The sequence below is a fragment of the Heloderma suspectum genome, chromosome 9 (genome assembly GCF_057233095.1).
Source record: "Heloderma suspectum isolate Gila_16-S chromosome 9, 16-S_ref, whole genome shotgun sequence".
Classification (NCBI taxonomy): Eukaryota; Metazoa; Chordata; class Lepidosauria; order Squamata; family Helodermatidae; genus Heloderma; species Heloderma suspectum.
The window spans coordinates 36,863,121-36,883,599 of record NC_139466.1 but is presented as its reverse complement, the minus strand read 5'-3'; the positions used below and the strand labels follow the sequence as shown (position 1 = coordinate 36,883,599).

General features: G+C 45.6%; 1 protein-coding gene across 2 annotated transcripts in view; it reads left to right on the top strand.

Moving 5' to 3' along the window:
• Positions 1-20,479, top strand: part of CHRDL1 (chordin like 1) — a 65,382-nt gene that overhangs the window by 9,900 nt on the left and 35,003 nt on the right. For both annotated transcript variants that reach the window (XM_084813351.1, XM_084813350.1), the window contains exon 3: positions 2,144-2,237. In XM_084813351.1, the coding sequence (XP_084669477.1) occupies positions 2,144-2,237 (94 nt within the window). The remainder of the gene's footprint in view (positions 1-2,143; positions 2,238-20,479) is intronic.

Sequence of the window (20,479 nt, the reverse complement as noted above, 5' to 3'; positions counted from 1 at the left end):
CCAGGTGACTTGAGTGCCTTCTCAGTCTGCTGTCCAGGAGCTGTTGATGGGCATCTTCAAGGCCTCTCCCTGCTCTAGCTTCTTAGGATCCTTCATCTTTAAACCAGACTTGGACTTAGGGTTGTATGGATTTTGTTAAATCCATTCCATCTGTGTTTCGTGGATTGCCAGGGGTTTTGTTGTTGTTGTTCCATTGCCCACTCATTGATAGAACTGGAATCTGTTTAAGGATATATGACAATTTTGTTCCACTTGTGCAAGGGCACATTAGTACAAGTGTGCATTTGCAGAAATCCACCCCACCCCCCAAGTTTAAAAAAATGGTCTGCAACTCCTTGGAATCAGCATAACCTGGAAAAAGCCAGTCTGCTGCAGAATCTGGAGGTTGGATTCATAGATTCAAATCCATTGCGGATTTTTCTGACATCCCTACTTGGACTCGACACCTCTTCTAATGCAAGACTCTGCCAGCTCCCCACAATGGAGGACTGTCCTCTGTAAAGTAGGACACCTGGCCAACCCATCATAGATTGTGACAGAATTTCTGCAAATTTGCCTCTAAGAAGGAAAAAAGGAATGAAGGTTATTTAGTTATTACATTTGCCTTCCGGAGTACAGCCAAAACCTGGTTATTCTAGAGGTTTTTTAGAGATGCATTTCTGAGTGTTGATAGGCAATGATACTGAAATGTTTCTAGCTGCTGTACACAATTGGAGCTAGGTCATTTATTTTTCATTGTTTTTGGTGTTCGTGTGTTTTATGATTTGGGGTTTTTTAAATATATTTTAATTTATTTTATATAAAACATTGACATACATGTATATGCATCCATGTACATTTATATCCATCCTGTTTGGATTGCAGGGAGTTGTACAATCAAAATGTGTATCATTTTAAAAATACCATAGCAACAGTGCATGCAACATTTAAAAGCAGAGTTTACAATGATAACCACTTAAATGCCTGAGTAGATAAGGAGTTTTTTCACCAGGTGCTGCAACATAGGCACCATGGGAGCTTCTTGGGGGGTGAGGATTCCGTAATTTGGGCACCACTGCAGGAAAGGCCATCTCTCTTGTGACATAATGTAAAGCATACATAACTCCTTCAGATAGCTGCCTGAGGGAGGTTCCCCTCCCCCAGCAGAGAGGAACTGCCCTGAAGGCTCTCTGTTACATCTGCAAAAAGGTCCATGGGAGTCAATCTACCAGCAGCAGAGTTCCTGCTGTGATACACCCACCGATGGGGTGTTCCAAAGACAGGGGGTGGCTGTTGGAGGAGACTGGATCCATGCCATTTGCCTAGATCCAAGCCCCTGTGTATTCCCTCACACAGCCTGGAGCTAGTGTAGCTAATTCCCCCTCCCTTGGTTTTGAAAGTGGGGGCGTCCTAGGCAGGGGGAAAGCTGGCTGGACCTTGGAAGTAGTGGGCGATCTTCTACCCCCACCCCTCAGCCCCAGGCAGGATTGGTCACTTATCTCTGCTAAAGGAGGTACATGGAGAAGGACCTCAGTCAAAGATCTTAAAGCTAAACATTAGCCAAGCTGAACATCTTCCCATTTTGGTTGTTTCCTTATTTATTTGTCCATTTATGAGTCACTTTTTGGCCCAAGTAGGGGCCCCAAGATGACTTACACTTAAAACCTAACAGGACAGTAAGGTGTGATATAGAACGTTTTAATAAATAAATAAATAAATAAAAAGTATTCAGTATGTATATACTACCGAGCAGTGGATGCTGGTAGCTCCGATTTTGGTGGGGCTGTGTATCCAATCTGGGTTTGAGTCAGAACCAGCCAGAACTCTAACGGATATACCCCATATGCTGAACCCTAATCCCCAAATATTTTCAGCACTTTGGATAGCTCCTTTAGACTTCTGGCTAGTTCTACTGAAACCTAGAATGGATGTACGCCCCACCGAAATCGGAGCCACCAGCCTCCACTGCTACTGACAGCAACCTGCAAGGTAGGCCAGTACTCACCCTTCTAACAAATAGGGGGTTGAGGCTTAGAGGGAGTGGTTTGGCTAATATCAGGAGGTCAAAGGAGACAAAGATAGGGAAGCACTTTGCATGCTCAAGGTATCCACTGAAAAAGAAAAAGCCTAACCCTTTTTGTTGTCACCTTCTTCCCCCCCCCAGAATGGGAATGTGTTATGCAACAGAATAAGGTGCCCGAATTTACACTGCCCCAGCCCGGTCCATGTGCCACAGCTGTGCTGCTCAAGGTGTCCAGGTAATGTCTATTTCCAGTACAACAATGCTCCCTGAAATGTATTCTGCTAAGGATGCTGGCACAGAGCAAATAGACAAATTCCCTGTCTAAAAATAACAATGGAATGCTTTCATGCAGCAAACCCTGTTATACACTCCATTTATGACAAGAGAGGCCCATATTCTCAGGAGACTATTGGATGGGGACAGCCTGGAAAGAAACCTCCCCCCCTCCACACACACACACACACTAGCCTTCAGTGCTATGCCTATAAGGCCTCCATTACTTTTATCAGTGCAAGCTGGGAAGGTGACATCCCCTTCAAATATGTCTATTTAATAGCCCCTGTCTTCCTCTGAGTATGCAGCGTGCTCCATTTTTTATTTACCTGGTACTAAAAATGGTCTCTTTGTAGTTCTTTGGCTGGCACAATGTTTGTCTTGGGAGCTGTATTTCACGATTTGAATGCTGAAATTCTTTTTTAATGGTAGAATTTGAGGAGGGAGGTGCATGACCATGTAAATGTCCTGGCATCTAAATATGAGCAGGAGCTTCTCTGGGTTATAAGGAAGAAAGCATTTTGCAGTTAACAGATTTGGCAATGCACACATGCAGCCAGACCTCATGGAAAAGTTTCTGTCTCTGGGCATATTGCTTGTTATACTCTGAACTAGGGATGGACAGATCAGTCTGTTTCTACTCCATGTCAGTTTTGCATGTGTTGATTCCATACATTCTGCCCTGTTTCCTGTCCATCCGCACACACAAAAATTAAAGCACAAAATCCACATTATTTTTAAACATATTTTTCACACATTTTTGTATGCATTTTATCCTAAAACATTTTATCCTAAAATAGGCTGGGGCCTATTCAGCCCCTCTGGAATGTCAGAATCTGTGCAGGCTTACAGAGATAAGCTCGCACAGATTCGGACATTCCAGAGGCTGAATAGGCCCTGGCCCTTCCAGGCGACTTCTAATCAAATCTTAGGTATGCCCTGCAAGGCCCATGGCAGACTTGGCAGTGCTGAAGCTAAGCCCTAGCATTAAGGCCAAGCAAAGGTGGCATGACCGGGGGGCACGGTGGGCAGGGCCAGCAAGCATGCCCCCTCATGTCAGAGCATTAATGTCTCTAAGGCCTTCCGTTTCCAGGAAGTTACTACTGTGGTAGAGTGAGCTTCTATCAAGACACCATCCTCAGAGAAAGAATGGCATATGGTGTCCAATTCCTGGCCACTAATCCTAGAGTTCTGCTGAACCTGCTGGCACAATATATCTAAAGCAGAGGTGCAGAACTTATTTTGTCTTGAGGGCCAACATTTCTCCCACATTTTTTTCAGCCATCCTCATTCAATTTGATAGAAAATAAATTGCTTTCGAAAAGAAATTCAAAGGAGGAGAAATTTCAGAGAAATTCTTATGGGTTCGGCTTGGGGTTCTTGTGCTTACTTTACTTATGAGGTGGCCATGGAGTGTACAGAGATTCATTGCACAATGATCTCTGTGGCAGCCTGTAGCCTCCTCAGCTTCCCTCACTTCAGTTAAAGCCATCATGAGGAAGACATCCTGAGGCAATTCCTCCCATGGGGCTTTTTCAGTTCAGAAAGTGCAGGTGGCCTGGGAGGCTGCAGAGCAATGGACAGTGGTGTGATAGAGAGAGAAGACACACATGGCACCCTCAGCAAAGGAGATTGTTACCTTGTCATGGTGCTGGAGCTTGAGCACCTCAGTGACGTCATGAGCTAAACCGTGAAGGGACACCCAAGACGGGAAGGTCATGGCAGAGAGGTCAGACTAAATACGATCCCTGGGGAAGGAAACGGCAACCCACCCCAGTATTCTTGCCATGAAAACTAAATGGATCAGTACAACCAGAGATATGTCGGTATACCATCGGAAGATGGGACTCCCAGGTCGGAAGATGGTCAAAATGCTACTGGGGAGGAACAGAGGATAAGTTCAACTAACCCCAGATGTGATGACACAGCTAGCTCAAAGCCAAAAGGACGGCTAGCAGCCGATGGTGCTGGTGGTGAACGACGAATCCGATGTTCTAAATATCAACACACCATAGGAACCTGGAATGTAAGATCTATGAACCAGGGCAAATTGGATGTGGTTATTGGGGAGATGTCAAGATTCATTATAGACATTTTGGGTGTCAGTGACCTGAAATGGACTGGAATGGGCCACTTCACATCAAATGGCCACCAGATCTACTACTATGGACAAGAGGACCACAGAAGAAATGGAGTAGCCTTCATAATTAATAATAAAGTGGCTAAAGCAGTGCTTGGATACAATCCAAAAAATGACAGAATGATCTCAATTAGAATTCAGGGTAAGCCATTTAACATCACAGTGATCCAAATATATGCCCCAACCACAGATGCTGAAGAAGCAGAAGTAGATCAGTTCTATGAGGATCTGCAGCACCTACTGGATAGTACGCCAAACAAAGATGTTATTTTCATTACAGGAGACTGGAATGCTAAGGTGGGTAGTCAAACGACACCTGGAATGACAGGCAAGCATGGTCTGGGAGAACAAAATGAAGCAGGACATAGGCTGATAGAATTTTGCCAAGACAACTCACTGTGCATAACAAACACTCTCTTCCAACAACCTAAGAGACGACTTTATACATGGACTTCACCAGACGGTCGACACCGAAATCAGATTGACTGCATCCTTTGTAGCCAAAGGTGGCGGACATCTATGGAGTTGGTAAAAACAAGACCTGGAGCTGATTGTAGTTCAGATCACGAACTTCCTATTGCACAATTTAGAATCAGACTAAAGAGAATAGGGAAGAGCCACAGTTAGATATGAGCTCACTAATATTTCTAATGAATATGCAGTGGAGGTGAAGAATAGATTTAAGGGACTAGATTTAGTAGATAGGGTCCCAGAAGAATTATGGACAGAAGTTCGCAACATTGTTCCGGAGGCGGCAACAAAAAACGTCCCAAAGAAAAAGACAACCAAGAAGGCAAGATGGCTGTCTGCTGAGACACTGGAAGCAGCCCAAGAAAGAAGGAAAGCAAAAGGCAACAGTGATAGGGGGAGATATGCCCAATTAAATGCAACATTCCAGAGGTTAGCCAGAAGAGATAAGGAATTATTTTTAAACAAGCAATGTGTCGGAGCGGAAGAAGATAATAGAACAGGAAGGACAAGAGACCTCTTCCAGAAAATTAGAAACATCGGAGGTAAATTCCAGGCAAAAATGGGTATGATCAAAAACAAAGATGGCAAGGACCTAACAGAAGCAGATCAAGAAAAAGTGGCAAGAATATACGGAAGATCTGTATAGGAAGGATAATAATATCGGGGATAGATTGGACGGTGTGGTCAGTGAGCTAGAGCCAGACATCCTGAAGAGTGAGGTTGAATGGGCCTTAAGAAGCATTGCTAATAACAAGGCAGCAGGAGATGACGGTATCCCAGCTAAACTGTTTAAAATCTTGCAAGATGATGCTGTCAAGGTGATGCATGCCATATGCCAGCAAATTTGGAAAACACAAGAATGGCCAACAGATTGGAAAAAAATCAACTCATATCCCCATACCAAAAAAGGGAAGCACCAAAGAATGTTCAAACTATTGAACAGTGGCACTTATTTCACATGCCAGTAAGGTAATGCTCAAGATCTTGCAAGGTAGACTCCAGCAATTCATGGAACGAGAATTGCCAGATGTACAAGCTGGGTTTCGAAAAGGCAGAGGAACTAGAGACCAAATTGCCAATATCCGCTGGATAATGGAGAAAGCCAGGGAGTTTCAGAAAACATCTATTTCTGTTTTATTGACTCTTCTAAAGCCTTTGACTGTGTGGATCATAACAAATTGTGGCAAGTTCTTGGTGGTATGGGATACCAAGACATCTTGTCTGCCTCCTGAGGAATCTGTATAATGACCAAGTAGCAACAGTAAGAACAGACCACGGAACAACGGACTGGTTTAAGATTGGGAAAGGAGTACGGCAGGGTTGTATACTCTCACCCTACCTATTCAACCTGTACACAGAACACATCATGAGACGTGCTGGGCTTGATGAAGCCAAGGCTGGAGTTAAAATCGCTGGAAGAAACATTAACAATCTCAGATATGCAGATGATACCACTTTGATGGCTGAAAGCAAGGAGGAGCTGAGGAACCTCATGACAAAGGTGAAAGAAGAAAGTGCAAAAGCTGGGTTGCAGTTAAACCTCAAAAAAACCCAAGATTATGGCAAACAGCTTGATTGATAACTGGCAAACAGAGGGAGAAAATGTGGAGGCAGTGACAGACTTTGTCTTTCTAGGTGCAAAGATTACTGCAGACGCTGACTGCAGCCAGGAAATCAGAAGACGTTTACTTCTTGGGAGGACAGCAATGACAAATCTTGATAAAATAGTTAAGAGCAGAGACATCACACTGACAACAAAGGTCCGCATAGTGAAAGCAATGGTATTCCCTGTAGTAACCTTTGGCTGCGAGAGCTGGACCATAAGGAAGGCTGAGCGAAGGAAGATAGATGCTTTTGAACTGTGGTGCTGGAGGAAAATTCTGAGAGTGCCTTGGACTGCAAGAAGATCAAACCAGTCCATGCTCCAGGAAATAAAGCCAGACTGCTCACTTGAGGGAATGATCTTAAAGGCAAAACTGAAGTACTTTGGCCCTATAATGAGAAGACAGGATACCCTGGAGAAGATGCTGATGCTAGGGAAAGTGGAAGGCAAAAGGAAGAGGGGCCGACCAAGGGCAAGGTGGATGGATGATATTCTGGAGGTGACGGACTCGACCTTGGGGGAGCTGGGGGTGGCGACGGCCGACAGGAAGCTCTGGTGTGGGCTGGTCCATGAAGTCAAGGTAAAAGGTGTCCCCAACCAGTCGTGCCCGACTCTAGGGTGCGGTGCTCATCCCCGTTTCTAAGCCGAAGAGCCAGCGCTGTCCAAAGACGCTTCCGTGGTCATGTGGCCGGCATGACTGAACACCGAGGTGCACGGAACACTATTACCTTTCCCGCCGAAGCGGTACCTATTTATCTACTTGCAATTTCTTGCTTTTGAACTGCTAGGTTGGCAGGAGCTGGGACTGAAGACGGGAGCTCACTCCGTCCCGCAGCAGGTCTCGAACTGCTGACCTGCCGACCTTCCAGTCTGCAGTTCAGCATCTTAACCACTAAGCCACCACGGCCCCTTCGAAGTCAAGAAGAGTCTGAAGCAACTGACCAAATAAACAACAACAAACCCTCAGCCACCTCTCAGCGATTAGATAAGCTCAAAAACCAAAAGGGATTCAAAATTCTGCCTCAGAAAAGTGGAAGCCTCAATGCAGCTGACGCTGTTGCCACCTACAGAAGCAGGGCAGTAAACCAAAAACCCTTAGGAGAAAAGAAAGAAGCTGTGCTACAACCCCTGCCAATTGTGAGCCCTATCTGTGAGAAACTGTTGGAAATTTTTTCCTCCCTTAGGAGAAATATGGTGAAATTGTCCCCCCAATTTCTCTGCTCAGAAATAGGCTGGAGAATTTTGGGAGGCTGTTTGTGCACAGCTCTAATTTCAACCTTTTAGTATGGGGAACAACCCGCAGAAAAGCCAGGAAACTGCCAAACAATTGGTGGTTGGGGGGAAGGGTGAGTTCCCTGAGGGCCAGATTGGGACCCCCACATGGCCAGGTTTGGCCCCTTGCCTTAAGGTGCTGCACCCCTTTGGCCTGGCCCCAAGTGACCAGAGGACAGAGATTTTATCTGAGAGGACGCACCCCCCCTAAATATAAACCCCATACAAGTGGAGCCTAACCTAGCTTCCTAATTAGGTGAGGGAGCTGTAAATCAGAGAAGCAGAGAGCTGGCAATGTTTATGGCAGTATAAATGAGGTTGTACGCTACATAATAAACTCCTACAGACTGTACATTTATTATACCTTCATTGTTAAGAGCCACTGTACAATGTAGACGAAGCGAGATCTTTCTGGGGTTTGTTGCCAAATTCCCGACATCGCCTAACGTCTGGGAGTTTCAGCGCTCACCCCTTGCTCCTGCCACCTTTTATTCAGCTCCTCATTTCTAGTTATAAAAGGGCAATAGTCACACAGCACTGCAAAGAAGGTATTTATTCAGCCTTCTCCAGAGGGCTACAGGGTTGATCTGGTGCCGATCTCTGCCTTTGTATTTTTCAAAGCTGCACAACTTTCCCGCAAAAAATTAAAGCATGAAATTGTGCATTTTAAAAAAAAACTGCAGTTTCAAACTCATTTTTCTCTGAAATTTGCACAATTTGCAAACATTTCCTGCTGTCAATACCCCCATTGACTGAAAGCATGTTTGTTCAAACATGTCTGTAAGTAGCCTTCAAAACCTAAATGGTAGGAATCTCATATCTTCATTCCATCCCATTCTAGAATGACCATGAAACTGAACCTCTGTTAGATGAAGGGGTGGCTCTGTGAAGATGCAAGAAACGCTGCTTTTTCAAAAGCTCCCACTGAGTTCTATGGGACAATGAGATCTATGGCTAGGGTGTCCACTTATGCATTACCAAAAAGGAGGAAATGCATCACCCAAAACAGAGGACAGAAGAGGACCCCAATTTGTATAACATCTGTATAGGCAAATGTACATGTGTTGTGCAAATTTGGAAATAATAAGTATAATTTAAATAGAATTACGATACATCTCACCCTAATGGAGAAGACCGACTAGGTGACCTGTGTACCTGCTCAGTCCACGTGCTATAACTGTTGATGGGCATCTTCAAGGCCTTATGGTTCTTTGATGTTAAATCAGTCATAGACTGGACACTTCTTCAAACAGAGGACACCTTCGAATACAGTCCTGTCCTTTGCCAGCTCCCCAAAATAGAGGACTATCCTCTATAAAATAGGATACCTAGCCATCCTATTTGTGGCACAGCTGAAAATGAATAAAACCTGGTCCCTGCCCCAGATTCTTAATAGCAAGGCAGTTAAGAACATAAGGAGAACCATGCTGGATCAAACCAAAGGCCTATCTAATACGGCATTCTGTTCCCACAGGGGCCAACCAGATGCCCAAATGGGAAGCCAACAAGCAGGACATGACTGCAAATAGAACCCTCCCACTCATGCTCCCCAGCTGTCACCATGAGTAGTAGCCATTGATAGCCTTGTCTTCCATGAATGTATCTAATCCCCCTTTAAAACCATCCAGGTTGGTGGCCATCACTACATCTTGTGGTGGTGAATTCCATAGTTTAACATGATACACTATGAGAAGAAGTATGCAATTGTCTCCCTTGGTGTAAGGCAGTTACATATGTTCAAGTTACCGTTTTTACATCTGGAGATAACTGAGCTTTATTAATCCAACCAACCAACAAATCTCTAAGATTGCATGACGGGAAGTCAAGCAAATTTCCAATAGGGTTTTAAAAATGCACACATCGGTCTTTAATGGAGGGTTTCCATCTTCCACCTCTGCTTTGATCTCCAAATATGTTTGGCTGGATAACACCATATGGGTCAGTTCATCGGGATCCAAGAACTCTTTCGTCTTGTGTCCCAGACAATATTCAGTCTTTCAGTAACTTTTTAATGATTAGTTACACATTTATGCTCAGATTCCTGTGAATGTTTTTTTTTTCCCCCAGCATGTATCGAGTTCAACCTTCTCTGTTCTCTCTTTTCAATCCTTTCTTTGCTTTTCCGACATGGAAAGAACTCAAAGAGAAGTATATCAAGAGCAGGAAAAAAATATGGCTCCGTTTTTGATCACTCACATTACATTACTAATTTGTGGCTCTGCTCACCTAGAAGCAGACACGTGTCATAGATCACAGCATACTGAATTACAACAGGAATTCTTAGCAGAGGGTTGCTAATCACATGAACGTCATGCATTCCTTTTCAACCAGATGCATTGGCATGATTTTTGCCTGGTGTGATAGAATAAATGATAGGACGGGGGTGTCGAAACTCAGGCCTGAGGGCCAAATCTGGCCTGCCTGGCGTCTGAATCTGGCCCTGTGGGGTGCCCCAGAAGGCCATGCCCCTTTCATCTGGCCCCACTCCCTTTCCGCCAACTGGTGATCTTTTGGTGGTTTCATGGCTTTTACGTGCTTTTTTTCCCATTCTAAAAGGTTGAAATGCCTCTCCCAGGGCCTAGTTACTGGCAGTAACAGCTTTAAACCAAAATATGCTGGTATCTTGGCCCCATCACCTTTGGCCTTGGGCCACATCCACCACTGGAATGCAGCCCCCGAGAGCTTCTCTGTAATTACATTTGGCCCCTGAGCTGAAAGAGGCTCGACACCCCTGCCTTAATGCTCAGTTTATGTGATCTCTTGGCATCACAGCCAGCATCTTAACCCACTTAAGCTTTGGATTCATTTAAATGGTCAAGAAGAAACTCAGGCATGGCGGGATGAGTTGGAAGAGAATGAACCAACCCCGGAAGGACCAGAAGTCCTTGAGTAACAGCTTTTCCCTCTCTGCATAAGTCACTGTGTCAGTAAGAGCAGAGTACTTACATCTTGCTGGGTGTCATTTGCTAACACTCATCCTTTGCTACATTTTCATTTTATTTGTTTGTTTGTTTGTTTATTACATTTATATCCCACCTTTTTTCCTTCCTAAGGAACCCAAGGTGGCAAACATAATCCTCCTCCTTTCCATTTTATCCTCACAACAACAAACAACCCTGTGAGGTGGGTTGGGCTGAGAGTCTGTGACTGGCCCAAAGTCACCCAGTGAGCTTCCATGGCTGAGTGAGGACTAGAACCCGGATCTCTCAGCTCCCAGTCCAACACTCTCACCACTACCCCACTCCAGCCACTACACTGACTTCCTTCTCTTCAGGGTTAGTCCAAGACATTCTGCTGCTTGAGGGACAGTCCAAGCTGTTGCCCCCTTTCATTCTCTATACAGAAGCCAGCCAGTACTGCAGCTGAATCTTACTTCAGCACTTCCTTCCACTGCATCCGAGGGCAACAGGCTGGTTTAGGAGGCTCAAGGCAGGACGTAGGTCACTTGCTGCCCTCTTGTCCAGCAACTCCCTACTGCTCTCTGTCTCTCGGGTGGCTGGGTGTCCTGTGTAGCTGCTGTTGAGTCTGCTGCCCAGGCGCTGCTAGGTGTTGATGGTAGGGTGGCCATGTGTCCTCTTTTACACTCCTCTATGTGAAAGGCTGACAGAGAACTGCCCTCTGTTTTGAAGGGCAGTCCAGTCCGAACTGTAAAAAATCTTCAGAAGGCAGAGCTCAGGAGCCCTGAAGCTGCCCATCAACAGCACCCGAATAGCTGGCTGAGCAAGGCCCACAGGGCACCAAGTCACCGTTTTCCACGCTGCAGTGAGATGTCCTGTATTTCTCTTTCAGTTATAAGAATTATTTCTAAGCTGGCATCTATACATATCCACATTTGGTGCAAATAGGTGTCCTCTTCTTGGCGATTCACCAGCTGCCCCCCCAGTTGATGGGCATCTTCAAGGCCTCTGCTACCCTCCTTTCTTACGGCTCTTTATCTTTAAAGTGGACTTGGTCCGGGCAGCCCTTCAAATAGAGGACTGTCCTCTGTAAAGTAGGGTGCATGGCCATCCAAGTGTGGAAGTTACCGCTCCTTTTGCTCCTCCCACAGCACGCCTGCTCAGAGAGGGCAGGTGAACAGGCAGCAAGAGCAAGGAGGCAGAGCAGGAGGCTCCAGAGGTTAGCAGTGGGGTGTGGGCCTTGGTCAGTGCCTGACCAAGCCAACCCCTGATGCTGTCCCTGGTGAAAAGTGCCCTGTGTCTGCAGGCAATACTTCTGTGATTTAAAAAAAAAAAAAAGAAACATGGTTCTAGCAGCTCATTTCCAATGATTTCCACCCACCAGCCATCCTTTGGTTTCCAAGGTGTTTTTTAAGGGTAGTTTGAAAGGCATCACATCTCTGAGCAATCCGCTGCCATTTGAGAAACTATCCCCCACCCTTACATGTGCAATTTAAAATGGAGCTATGAAAAATATATTTTTAATGGTTTGCTCTGAGGCTTTCATCAAGCATTTTCTTTATGCCACCGTAAAAACAACCAAAAAAGGAAAACACAGGAAATTAAGCCACATGCCCACACCCACAAATATGAAAGCATTACAGAGGAACTAACTCTCACTCAAGAAAGCTCAAGAAACCTGAGCATCAGAAATGAAACTTTACCATTAACCTGATACAGTAGGGAAACTTGGGTTGGCCATGCGCCCCCCCGCTGGTTTAATCGCTCTGAGCGGTGGGTGATCTTGCATGTGCTACTGGCCCGCTGTGTTACAGGACAAGTCACTGGCTTGGATTGGCTTTTGTAAGCTTAGCAGGGTCCTTGAAGTTTCTTTCAAACAGCATTGGGTAGCATAATATGTTTGACACCTGCCTCTTAAGGTTGCACACACATATGGATGCAGTTAGAGCCCACGTTTGTAGTTGTTTGGCGCTGGATCGCTTCCCAATCCCTTCTCACCGCTTTCAGCCCCTGCTCAAAAGCAACACAAGTGAGTTGAGTTTAGAAAGAAAATCTTGAGCCCTCACCCAAATCACTTTCTATTTTATTTAACTATTAAATTACTGTATGCTTAAGGATTTGAGGCTGGAACTTCAGGGGTTCAATCCATCTACAGATGGATTTTCGGTTTTCTTCAAGGCACATTTAAGTCCTTGGAAAGTTTCCCGTCATCTTTGAAACTATCATTGCCCAGTAGTTCCGACATTCATTAGTTAAAAGAAGAAGTCTACCTTGTTAAAAACAAACAACCCCCCAAACAGAAGTATGTTGGTGTCAAGAAAATGTATGACCCTGGTTATACTAAAACGTCTCCTTTTGTTGTTTAAAACTTTTGCTATTTTAATTGTATTATCATTTAACATTTTAATGAGCTTAATGCAATTTTTACAACTTCTGATTGCTTCTGTCTCCATGCCACCTCTCCAAGTAGCACACTATCATGTGTTGCTGCATCTCATCACGGCAAACTATGGGTTTGGTAAAACTCATAGTTTGCTTCTACATTGGGAATCGTCCAAGATCCCAAAGCACAATCAAGTTGCAACAGCAAACTATGCTTTGCTGGCAAACAGGTTGCCAGTTTAGAAAGACGCTGTAGCTCAGTGGCAGAGCCCCTGCTTTGCATGCAGAAAGTCCCAGGTTCAGTCCAGGGGATCTCCAGGTAGGGCAGGAAAAACTTGTGCCTGAAACCCTGGACAGCTGCTGCTGCCAGTCAGTGTCGGCAGTACTGGGCTAGATGGACCCAGGGTCTGACTCAGTAGAAGGCAGCTTCCGATGTTCCCTAAAGCCCTCAGTATGTGAAGGGAGAACTGAGAGCTTGCGTCTGAGTCTCAGCTCCCTTCTTCTTGGCTCTCCTCATGTTCATCTGAATGTGGCCAGCATGTACACCAGGAGTGCACAAAACACAATTTTTTTCCTGGGCAGGACAGAGCCTGTGAGGAATAGCTTTTAGAATGCTGGACTTTGGGAGGTCCAGGTTCAAGTCTCTACTCAACCACCAAGCTCATTGGGTAGTTTGATCCAGTCACTAAGCTCTTAGCTCTTAGCTTAACCTACCTCATGGAGTCGTTGTGAGGATAAAATTTTGGCAGGAATATGTATGCTGTCTGATGCTCCTTGCAGAAAAGGACAATAAAGGCTGGGAGGCCACAACACCACCAGCCCACTCAAGCAGCCTACCACCAGTAGGGTGATCGTTTATACATCACCAAAACAGAGGAAACGCATCACGGAAGAAGAGGGCAAAAGAACCAATTTACATCACATTTGCATATGCCAGTTTATATGCATAAATGCAAATTCAGAGATAATAAGTATAGTTTAAACAGAAATACAATATATTTCTTCCTCATATTTCCTTCCATAGTGAGGAAGGCTGACCAGATGACCTGTGTGTCTGCCCGTTCAGTCTGTTGTCCAAGGGCTAACTCCTGATGGGCAACTTCAAGGCCCCTGCTGCTCCCCCTCCTTAAGTCAGACTTGGTCGGGGCAGCCCATCAATTATATTATTACTATTATTATTATTATTATTATTATTATTATTATTATTATTATTATTTTTTTCTATACTGCCCAGTAGACAAAGGTCTCTGCCAGTTCACAACAATTCATAAAAAATACAAACAACATTACAAAATACAACATCGTGATAAAGACATAGTCTAAAAAAATTTAACATACAGAATTTAAAACAATTTAGACAGCTAAACCCAATTTCAATAAACATTTTAAAATAACAGACCTGTTCAAGACAGTGCTCCATCATATGCCATTAAACGCCTGGGAATAGAGGGCAGTCTTAACCTGGTGCCAAAAAGATGGCAGTATCAGCACCAGGCGGGCCTCAGTGGGGAGCTCATTCCACTGACGGGGCCCACCACTGAGAAGGCCCTCGTCCTTGTTGCCACCTTCTGAGCCTCCCTTAGAGGTGTCCCTCGGAGGAAGGCTTCAGATGTTGAACGTAGTGTCTGGGTAGGTTCAGTTCAGGGACACCTTCAAATATAGGACTGTCCTCTGACAGCTTGTCAAATAGAGGGCCATCTTGCGTAAAGTAGAATACCTGGCCACATTGGCCAGCAATTGCAGCTAGTGGTCGCTGAATCTCTCCTTCAAACATTTGATTCCCCACCGGCACCACTGCTCTATGGAATGGTATAGCCCAGGAAGGGATACATCATTGGAGGCTTCTGGTCTTCTGTTTGAGCTCATAGAGTTGCCCCTCATTCAGGACTCTTCCTTTCTCTGTGCTTGTCCGTTTGTTTGATGACTGGCAGCTGATGACTGGCAGGGCTGACTCCTGAGAAAAGCTGGGTCTGAGATGATTCGAGGGGATGTGAACAGGCTGTCTATGGCATTAGAATAGTGACAGGTCACCCATTCACACATGCAAGTCATCACTTGATGGTGCAGGCATCAGGCAGATAATGTCTGTGTGTGTGAATACAGCCATCGACATATTGATGTCCTCAGTGCCTGGTTCAGATGCCGTTCCTTAGAACAGTCAGAACTTGGAGGCTTATGTCTTCTACCACTAGAAGGCCCCAACAAGCTCTTTTCATGTGGTAATTTAAGCAACAGTGTCCAGAAGTCTGCTCTGCACATGTATCAGCTTACCTCCAGTTGGTACTGGCTGCCACAGGCTGGAATAAACGGAATTCTATGCAGCCCACATGTGTGACTCAGTGTTTCCCTTTCCCATACACTGGCCTATGTATACATAAGCACTGTTTTAAACACACACACACCACTAAATTCTCCAACCTGTTTTGTATGCGTTTGCTTCACTTGATGATTTTTGGTCTGCTTCTGCTAGTCTAGCTTGAAACTGAGCCCCCCCCCCCATGCCATTTTATTCCCACAACAGCCCTCCGAGGTAGGGTAGGTTGCGAGATAGGGATGGGCATAAAGTCCCCCAATAAGCTCTGGGCTGAGTGGAGATTCAAACTCAAGTCTCCCTCAGCTTAAATCTGGCACACCAGGCCAGCCTTCCCCCAGCCTGGCATCCTCCAGTTGTTTTGGACTGCAGTTCCCATCAGCCCAGGCCAACATAGCCAATGGTCAGGGATGTTGGGGTTGTAGTCCAAAACATCTCAAGAGCACCAAGTTGGGGAAGGTTGCTCTAGGCACAACACCACACTGGCCATCAGTTCCTAGGTTCAATCCTTGGCATCTCCAGGTAGGTTGGGGGAAAAAAACCCTTCCTGAAACCCTGGGGAGTGTTGACAGTACTGGGCTAGATGGACCAATGGTCTGAGCAGCAGAGACTGATGGTTCCAATTTCATTTGGGCTGTGAATCCATTTTGGGTTTCAGTCAGAATGAGCCAGAATGCTAAAGGAGCTATCCAAGGAGCTGAACTCTGTCCTCAAAATAGGTTCAGCATTTTAGATAGCATCTTTAGAGTTTCGGCTGGTTCTGATTGAAACCCAGAATGGATTAACAGCCCCACCAAAATCGGAGCCACCAGCCTCCACTGGGTCTGACTTGGTGTAAGGCAGCATCCTATGTTCCTGTTGTCCTCTTTTCTTCTGAATTCATTGTCCCATCCCCAAAACTCTGGAGGCCAAGCATTTCTAAATATAGCCAATTTTCCACATTCGAGTGATGGATTGTGTGGCTGTTATTAAAAGCACAAGCGTTTTGCAAAGCAGGCTGCTCCATAGAACAGGCTGGCTGCTAAGATCCGTCTAGCATGCCCATGTGTTCATTTGGCAGTGGAAACCCACAACCCTGTCGGCAAATGACAGACGCCGGGCGACTCTTAATATTGCCATGGAAAAAAAAATAACTTGTAAGGCGGGGGACGGACCACAACAACAAGTGACCATAGACTTTCTGACATCTCTCCCAGATGTTCTGGGGCTAAAATCAGCAACAGAATGAGCTCTGGAGTAAGGACAATCCTAGGCCTGTCTACTCAGAAGTAAGCTCCATTAAGTTCAATGGGGCTCACTCCACACGTACGTGTGTATAGGATTGCAGCCTTAATCTTTGCCAAAGGAAATTGTTTCAGAACAGAGGCAAACAGGAGAGAGCTGGATAAAGGGCCAAAGTAAATGTTTCAGGGGACAGATGTGAACAGCGCTCTCCCACATGTTTCTACATAAAAAGCAGCTCAGGAAGCTGCCTGTGTGAACCGAAGCATTGGGGAGGGGAGGGGGGAGGAAGGAAGGATTGCTTCACCCTTTCCCTTCATGCCCTTTGATGTGCCCGCTAAATCCTATTTGCTCTCTGAGTGTGTGCCCAGGTTACTGGTGTGCCGTGAAATTGGATTTAGGGCGCAATCCTATTCAGATAGGCGGCTGCCTCCAAACTCAGAGGCGACTGCCTATCCAATGCAGGACAGGAGAAGCGTGGAGGGGATCGCTCCTTCCACGCTCCTCCTGCCCTGCATTTTCAGCTAGGCAGCCGATTGCGGCTGTCTAGCCATGGGAGGGCTGAGCGGGGAAGGAGGCTGCCAGACAACACATTGGATGTGTCATACAGGCATTTCCACCCTCCCCGCCCCGAAACGCCCCTTTTTGGCCGCTCCGCACTTCTCTTGCGAGCACAGAGGATGGGGCTGAAGGCAGTGTGGAAATGCCAGGAGGTCGGTTCTCCAAGGTCAGTTCCTGGAAAACCGGATATCCTATGGCCGCCTAGACACTGTCTAGCAGCCATAGCATTGCTCCTTTAGTGTTGTAGCTTTGTAGGTCCCTTGTGTCTCTATCTAGTGGCACAACACCAGCAACAGAACTGCCTCTCAAAATGTGGAATGTTTTAATATTTGGGGCACAGGATATGTGACAACAAAAATGTATAATTCTTATCCATCATAATAAAAGAGGACGTGTGTCTGTCTATCCATCCACCCATCAGCGCCAAAACGCCAGGACCATGAAACCTAGACTCCTGAAACATGGCATGAATACTAAAAGGACTGTGGGAGTGTGCATCTTGGGGTTATTTTGTTTTTTAAGTGCATTAATTGCATTAAGGCACAATCCTATGCATGTTTAGACAGAAACTCCCAGCATCCCCCAGCCAGTATAGGATGGATGGATGGATGGATTTATTTATTTATTTATTATTTTACAGTATTTGTATACTGTTCTGCATCCAAAGACCTTGGAGCAGTGAACAGCAACAGGATAAAGAATAAGAACACCATGTTAAAATAATTCAAACATTTTTTAAAAAAAGAAACAGAGTTCTGATAAAAACCAAGTTTGATACACTGCAGCCAGTCACTTGAAGAAGGCTTCCTGAAATAGCCATATTTTCAGGAGGCACCAAAAGCAACACAACGTTAGCACCTGCCTGACCTCCAAAGGCAGGGAATTCTGCAGGAAGGGGGCCACCACACTGACGGCTCTGCTCCTGGAGGACACCAGTTGGGCCATGGGGAACCACCAGGAACATGGTTCATAGGACTGAGCCTTTAAAGATGTAAACTAGCCTTCCCCAACCCAGTGTCTTCCAGATGTGGGGAATGCTGGATTTTGTTCTGTCTAAACATCCATAGGATTGCACCCTTAATTAATTCTAATGTGTCTTTGTGGCTGAAGCCTGTGGTAACATCTTCATCCATGGGGGTGGACTTTCCTAATAAGCACATAGCTCTGCAGTCCACACAGTCTGAAGCCACAGGTGATTAGCAGGCCGAGGGACAGAGTTTTACACCTGCCTCCTGCCCCCTTCTGTGCGGGCGGGGCAGGCCCCCTCTCAAGGGAATGGGACAGACCCCTCCCTCAGGGGGCTAAGGGGAAAACTATGGCAGGGGCTGTGCCTAGGGGTGCCAGCAGGCATGACGTTACTCAGGCAAAGAGGTGTAATGTGTCCAACTCTGTCATTTGTGTAAGTTTGCTTGAAGGCTTCATTGTATCAGACTATGGACTGTTCCAACCCGTGCGAAGGTAGTATAAACATTAAAATGTGCTTTCCTGGCCGTAGGGAATCACACATGCATACAAGCCTGTAAGGTATTGAATTTCATACATATTGTACAACACAGAGGTCCTGACATTTACTTTTCCTCTTTCTTCCAAAGACTTGAGGTACCAGCATGCCAAAATCAATGGTTTACACTGGGGCCTCAAAATGTCACCATTTAGCTCATATGCCTATAATCTGAAACCTCTTGCTCCTTTGGTTGAGTGCCCAGCGTAACAAATGAAACAACAGCAACAAAACACTCTGACATTCCTCAGTAGCATAATAATTCCAGAGAGTTTCTTTTTACGTGATATTACTCCACAGATGTGGAAGGACTGCAGCCACCCATGAATTTTTCAGGTCAAGGAAGACAGTTCCTTTTGCGCTGAGCTTCCAAACCCATGGATTCCTTGCATGCCCATTATGCAGGTTCCAGAAAACAAACACTTTGTTAATTCCCTTCCCCCAAAAGCACTTTTGACTGCAAGCGGCTGTGTATGAAAGGAAACATCTAACATTCCCAGTACTAACATTGCCATTTGTTGTTGTTGTTCAGTCGTTCAGTCGTGTCCGACTCTTCGTGACCCCATGGACCATAGCACGCCAGGCCTTCCTGTCCTCCGCTCTCTCCCGGAGCGTGCTCAAGTTCATATTCATTGCATTGGTGATGCTATCTAGCCATCTCATCCTCTGCCGTCCCCTTCTCCTTTTGCCTTCAGTCTTTCCCAGCATCAGGGTCTTTTCCAGAGAGTTTTCTCTTCGCATTAGGTGGCCAAAATATTGGAGCTTCAGCTTCAGTATCTGTCCTTCCAAGGAGCAGTCAGGGTTGATTTCCTTTAGGACTGACTGATTTGACCTCCTTGCAGTCCAGGGGACTCGTCAGAGTCTTCTCCAGCACCACAGTTCGAAAGCATCCATTCTTCGGTGCTCAGCCTTCCTTATAGTCCAGCTCTCACAGCCATACATTATTACTGGGAAAACCATAGCTTTGATTAGACGGACCTTTGTCGGCAAGGTGATATCTCTGCTTCCTATTATGCTGTCTAGGTTTGCCATAGCTTTCCTCTCAAGGAGCAAGCATCTTTTAATTTCATGGCTACAGTCACCGTCTGTGGTGATCTTGGAGCCCAAGAAAGTAAAATCTGTCACTGCTTCCATTTCTTCCCCTTCTATATGCCAGGAAGTGATAGGGCCAGATGCCATGATCTTGGTTTTTTTAATGTTGAGTTTCAAACCAGCTTTTGCACTCTCCTCTTTCACCCTCAACAAGAGGCTCTTTAGATCCTCTTCGCTTTCTGCCATTAGGGTGGTATCGTCTGCATATCAGAGGTTATTGATAATTCTCCCAGCAATCTTAATTCCGACCTCTGATTCATCCAACCCGGCATTTCTCATGATGTACTCTGCATATAAGTTAAATAAGCAGGGTGACAATATGCAGCCTTGTCGTACTCCTTTCCCAATTTTGAACCAATCGGTTGTTCCATGTCTGGTTCTTACTCTTGCTTCTTGACCCTCGTACAGGTTTCTCAGGAGACAGGTAAGGTGGTCTGGTACTCCCATCACTTTCAGAATTTGCCACAGTTTGTTGTGATCCACACAATCAAAGGCTTTAGCGTAGTCAATGAAGCAGAAATAGACGTTTTTCTGGGATTCTCTTGCTTTCTCCATGATGCAGCGAATGTTGGCGATTTGATCTCTAGTTCCTCTGCCTCTTCGAAACCCAGCTTGTACTTCCGGTAGTTCTCGGTTCGCATACTGCTGAAGCCTAGCTTGTAGGATTTTGAGCATCAACTAGCTGGCATGCGAAATGAGCGCAATTGTGCGGTAGTTTGAACACTCTTTGGCGTTGCCCTTCTTTGGAATTGG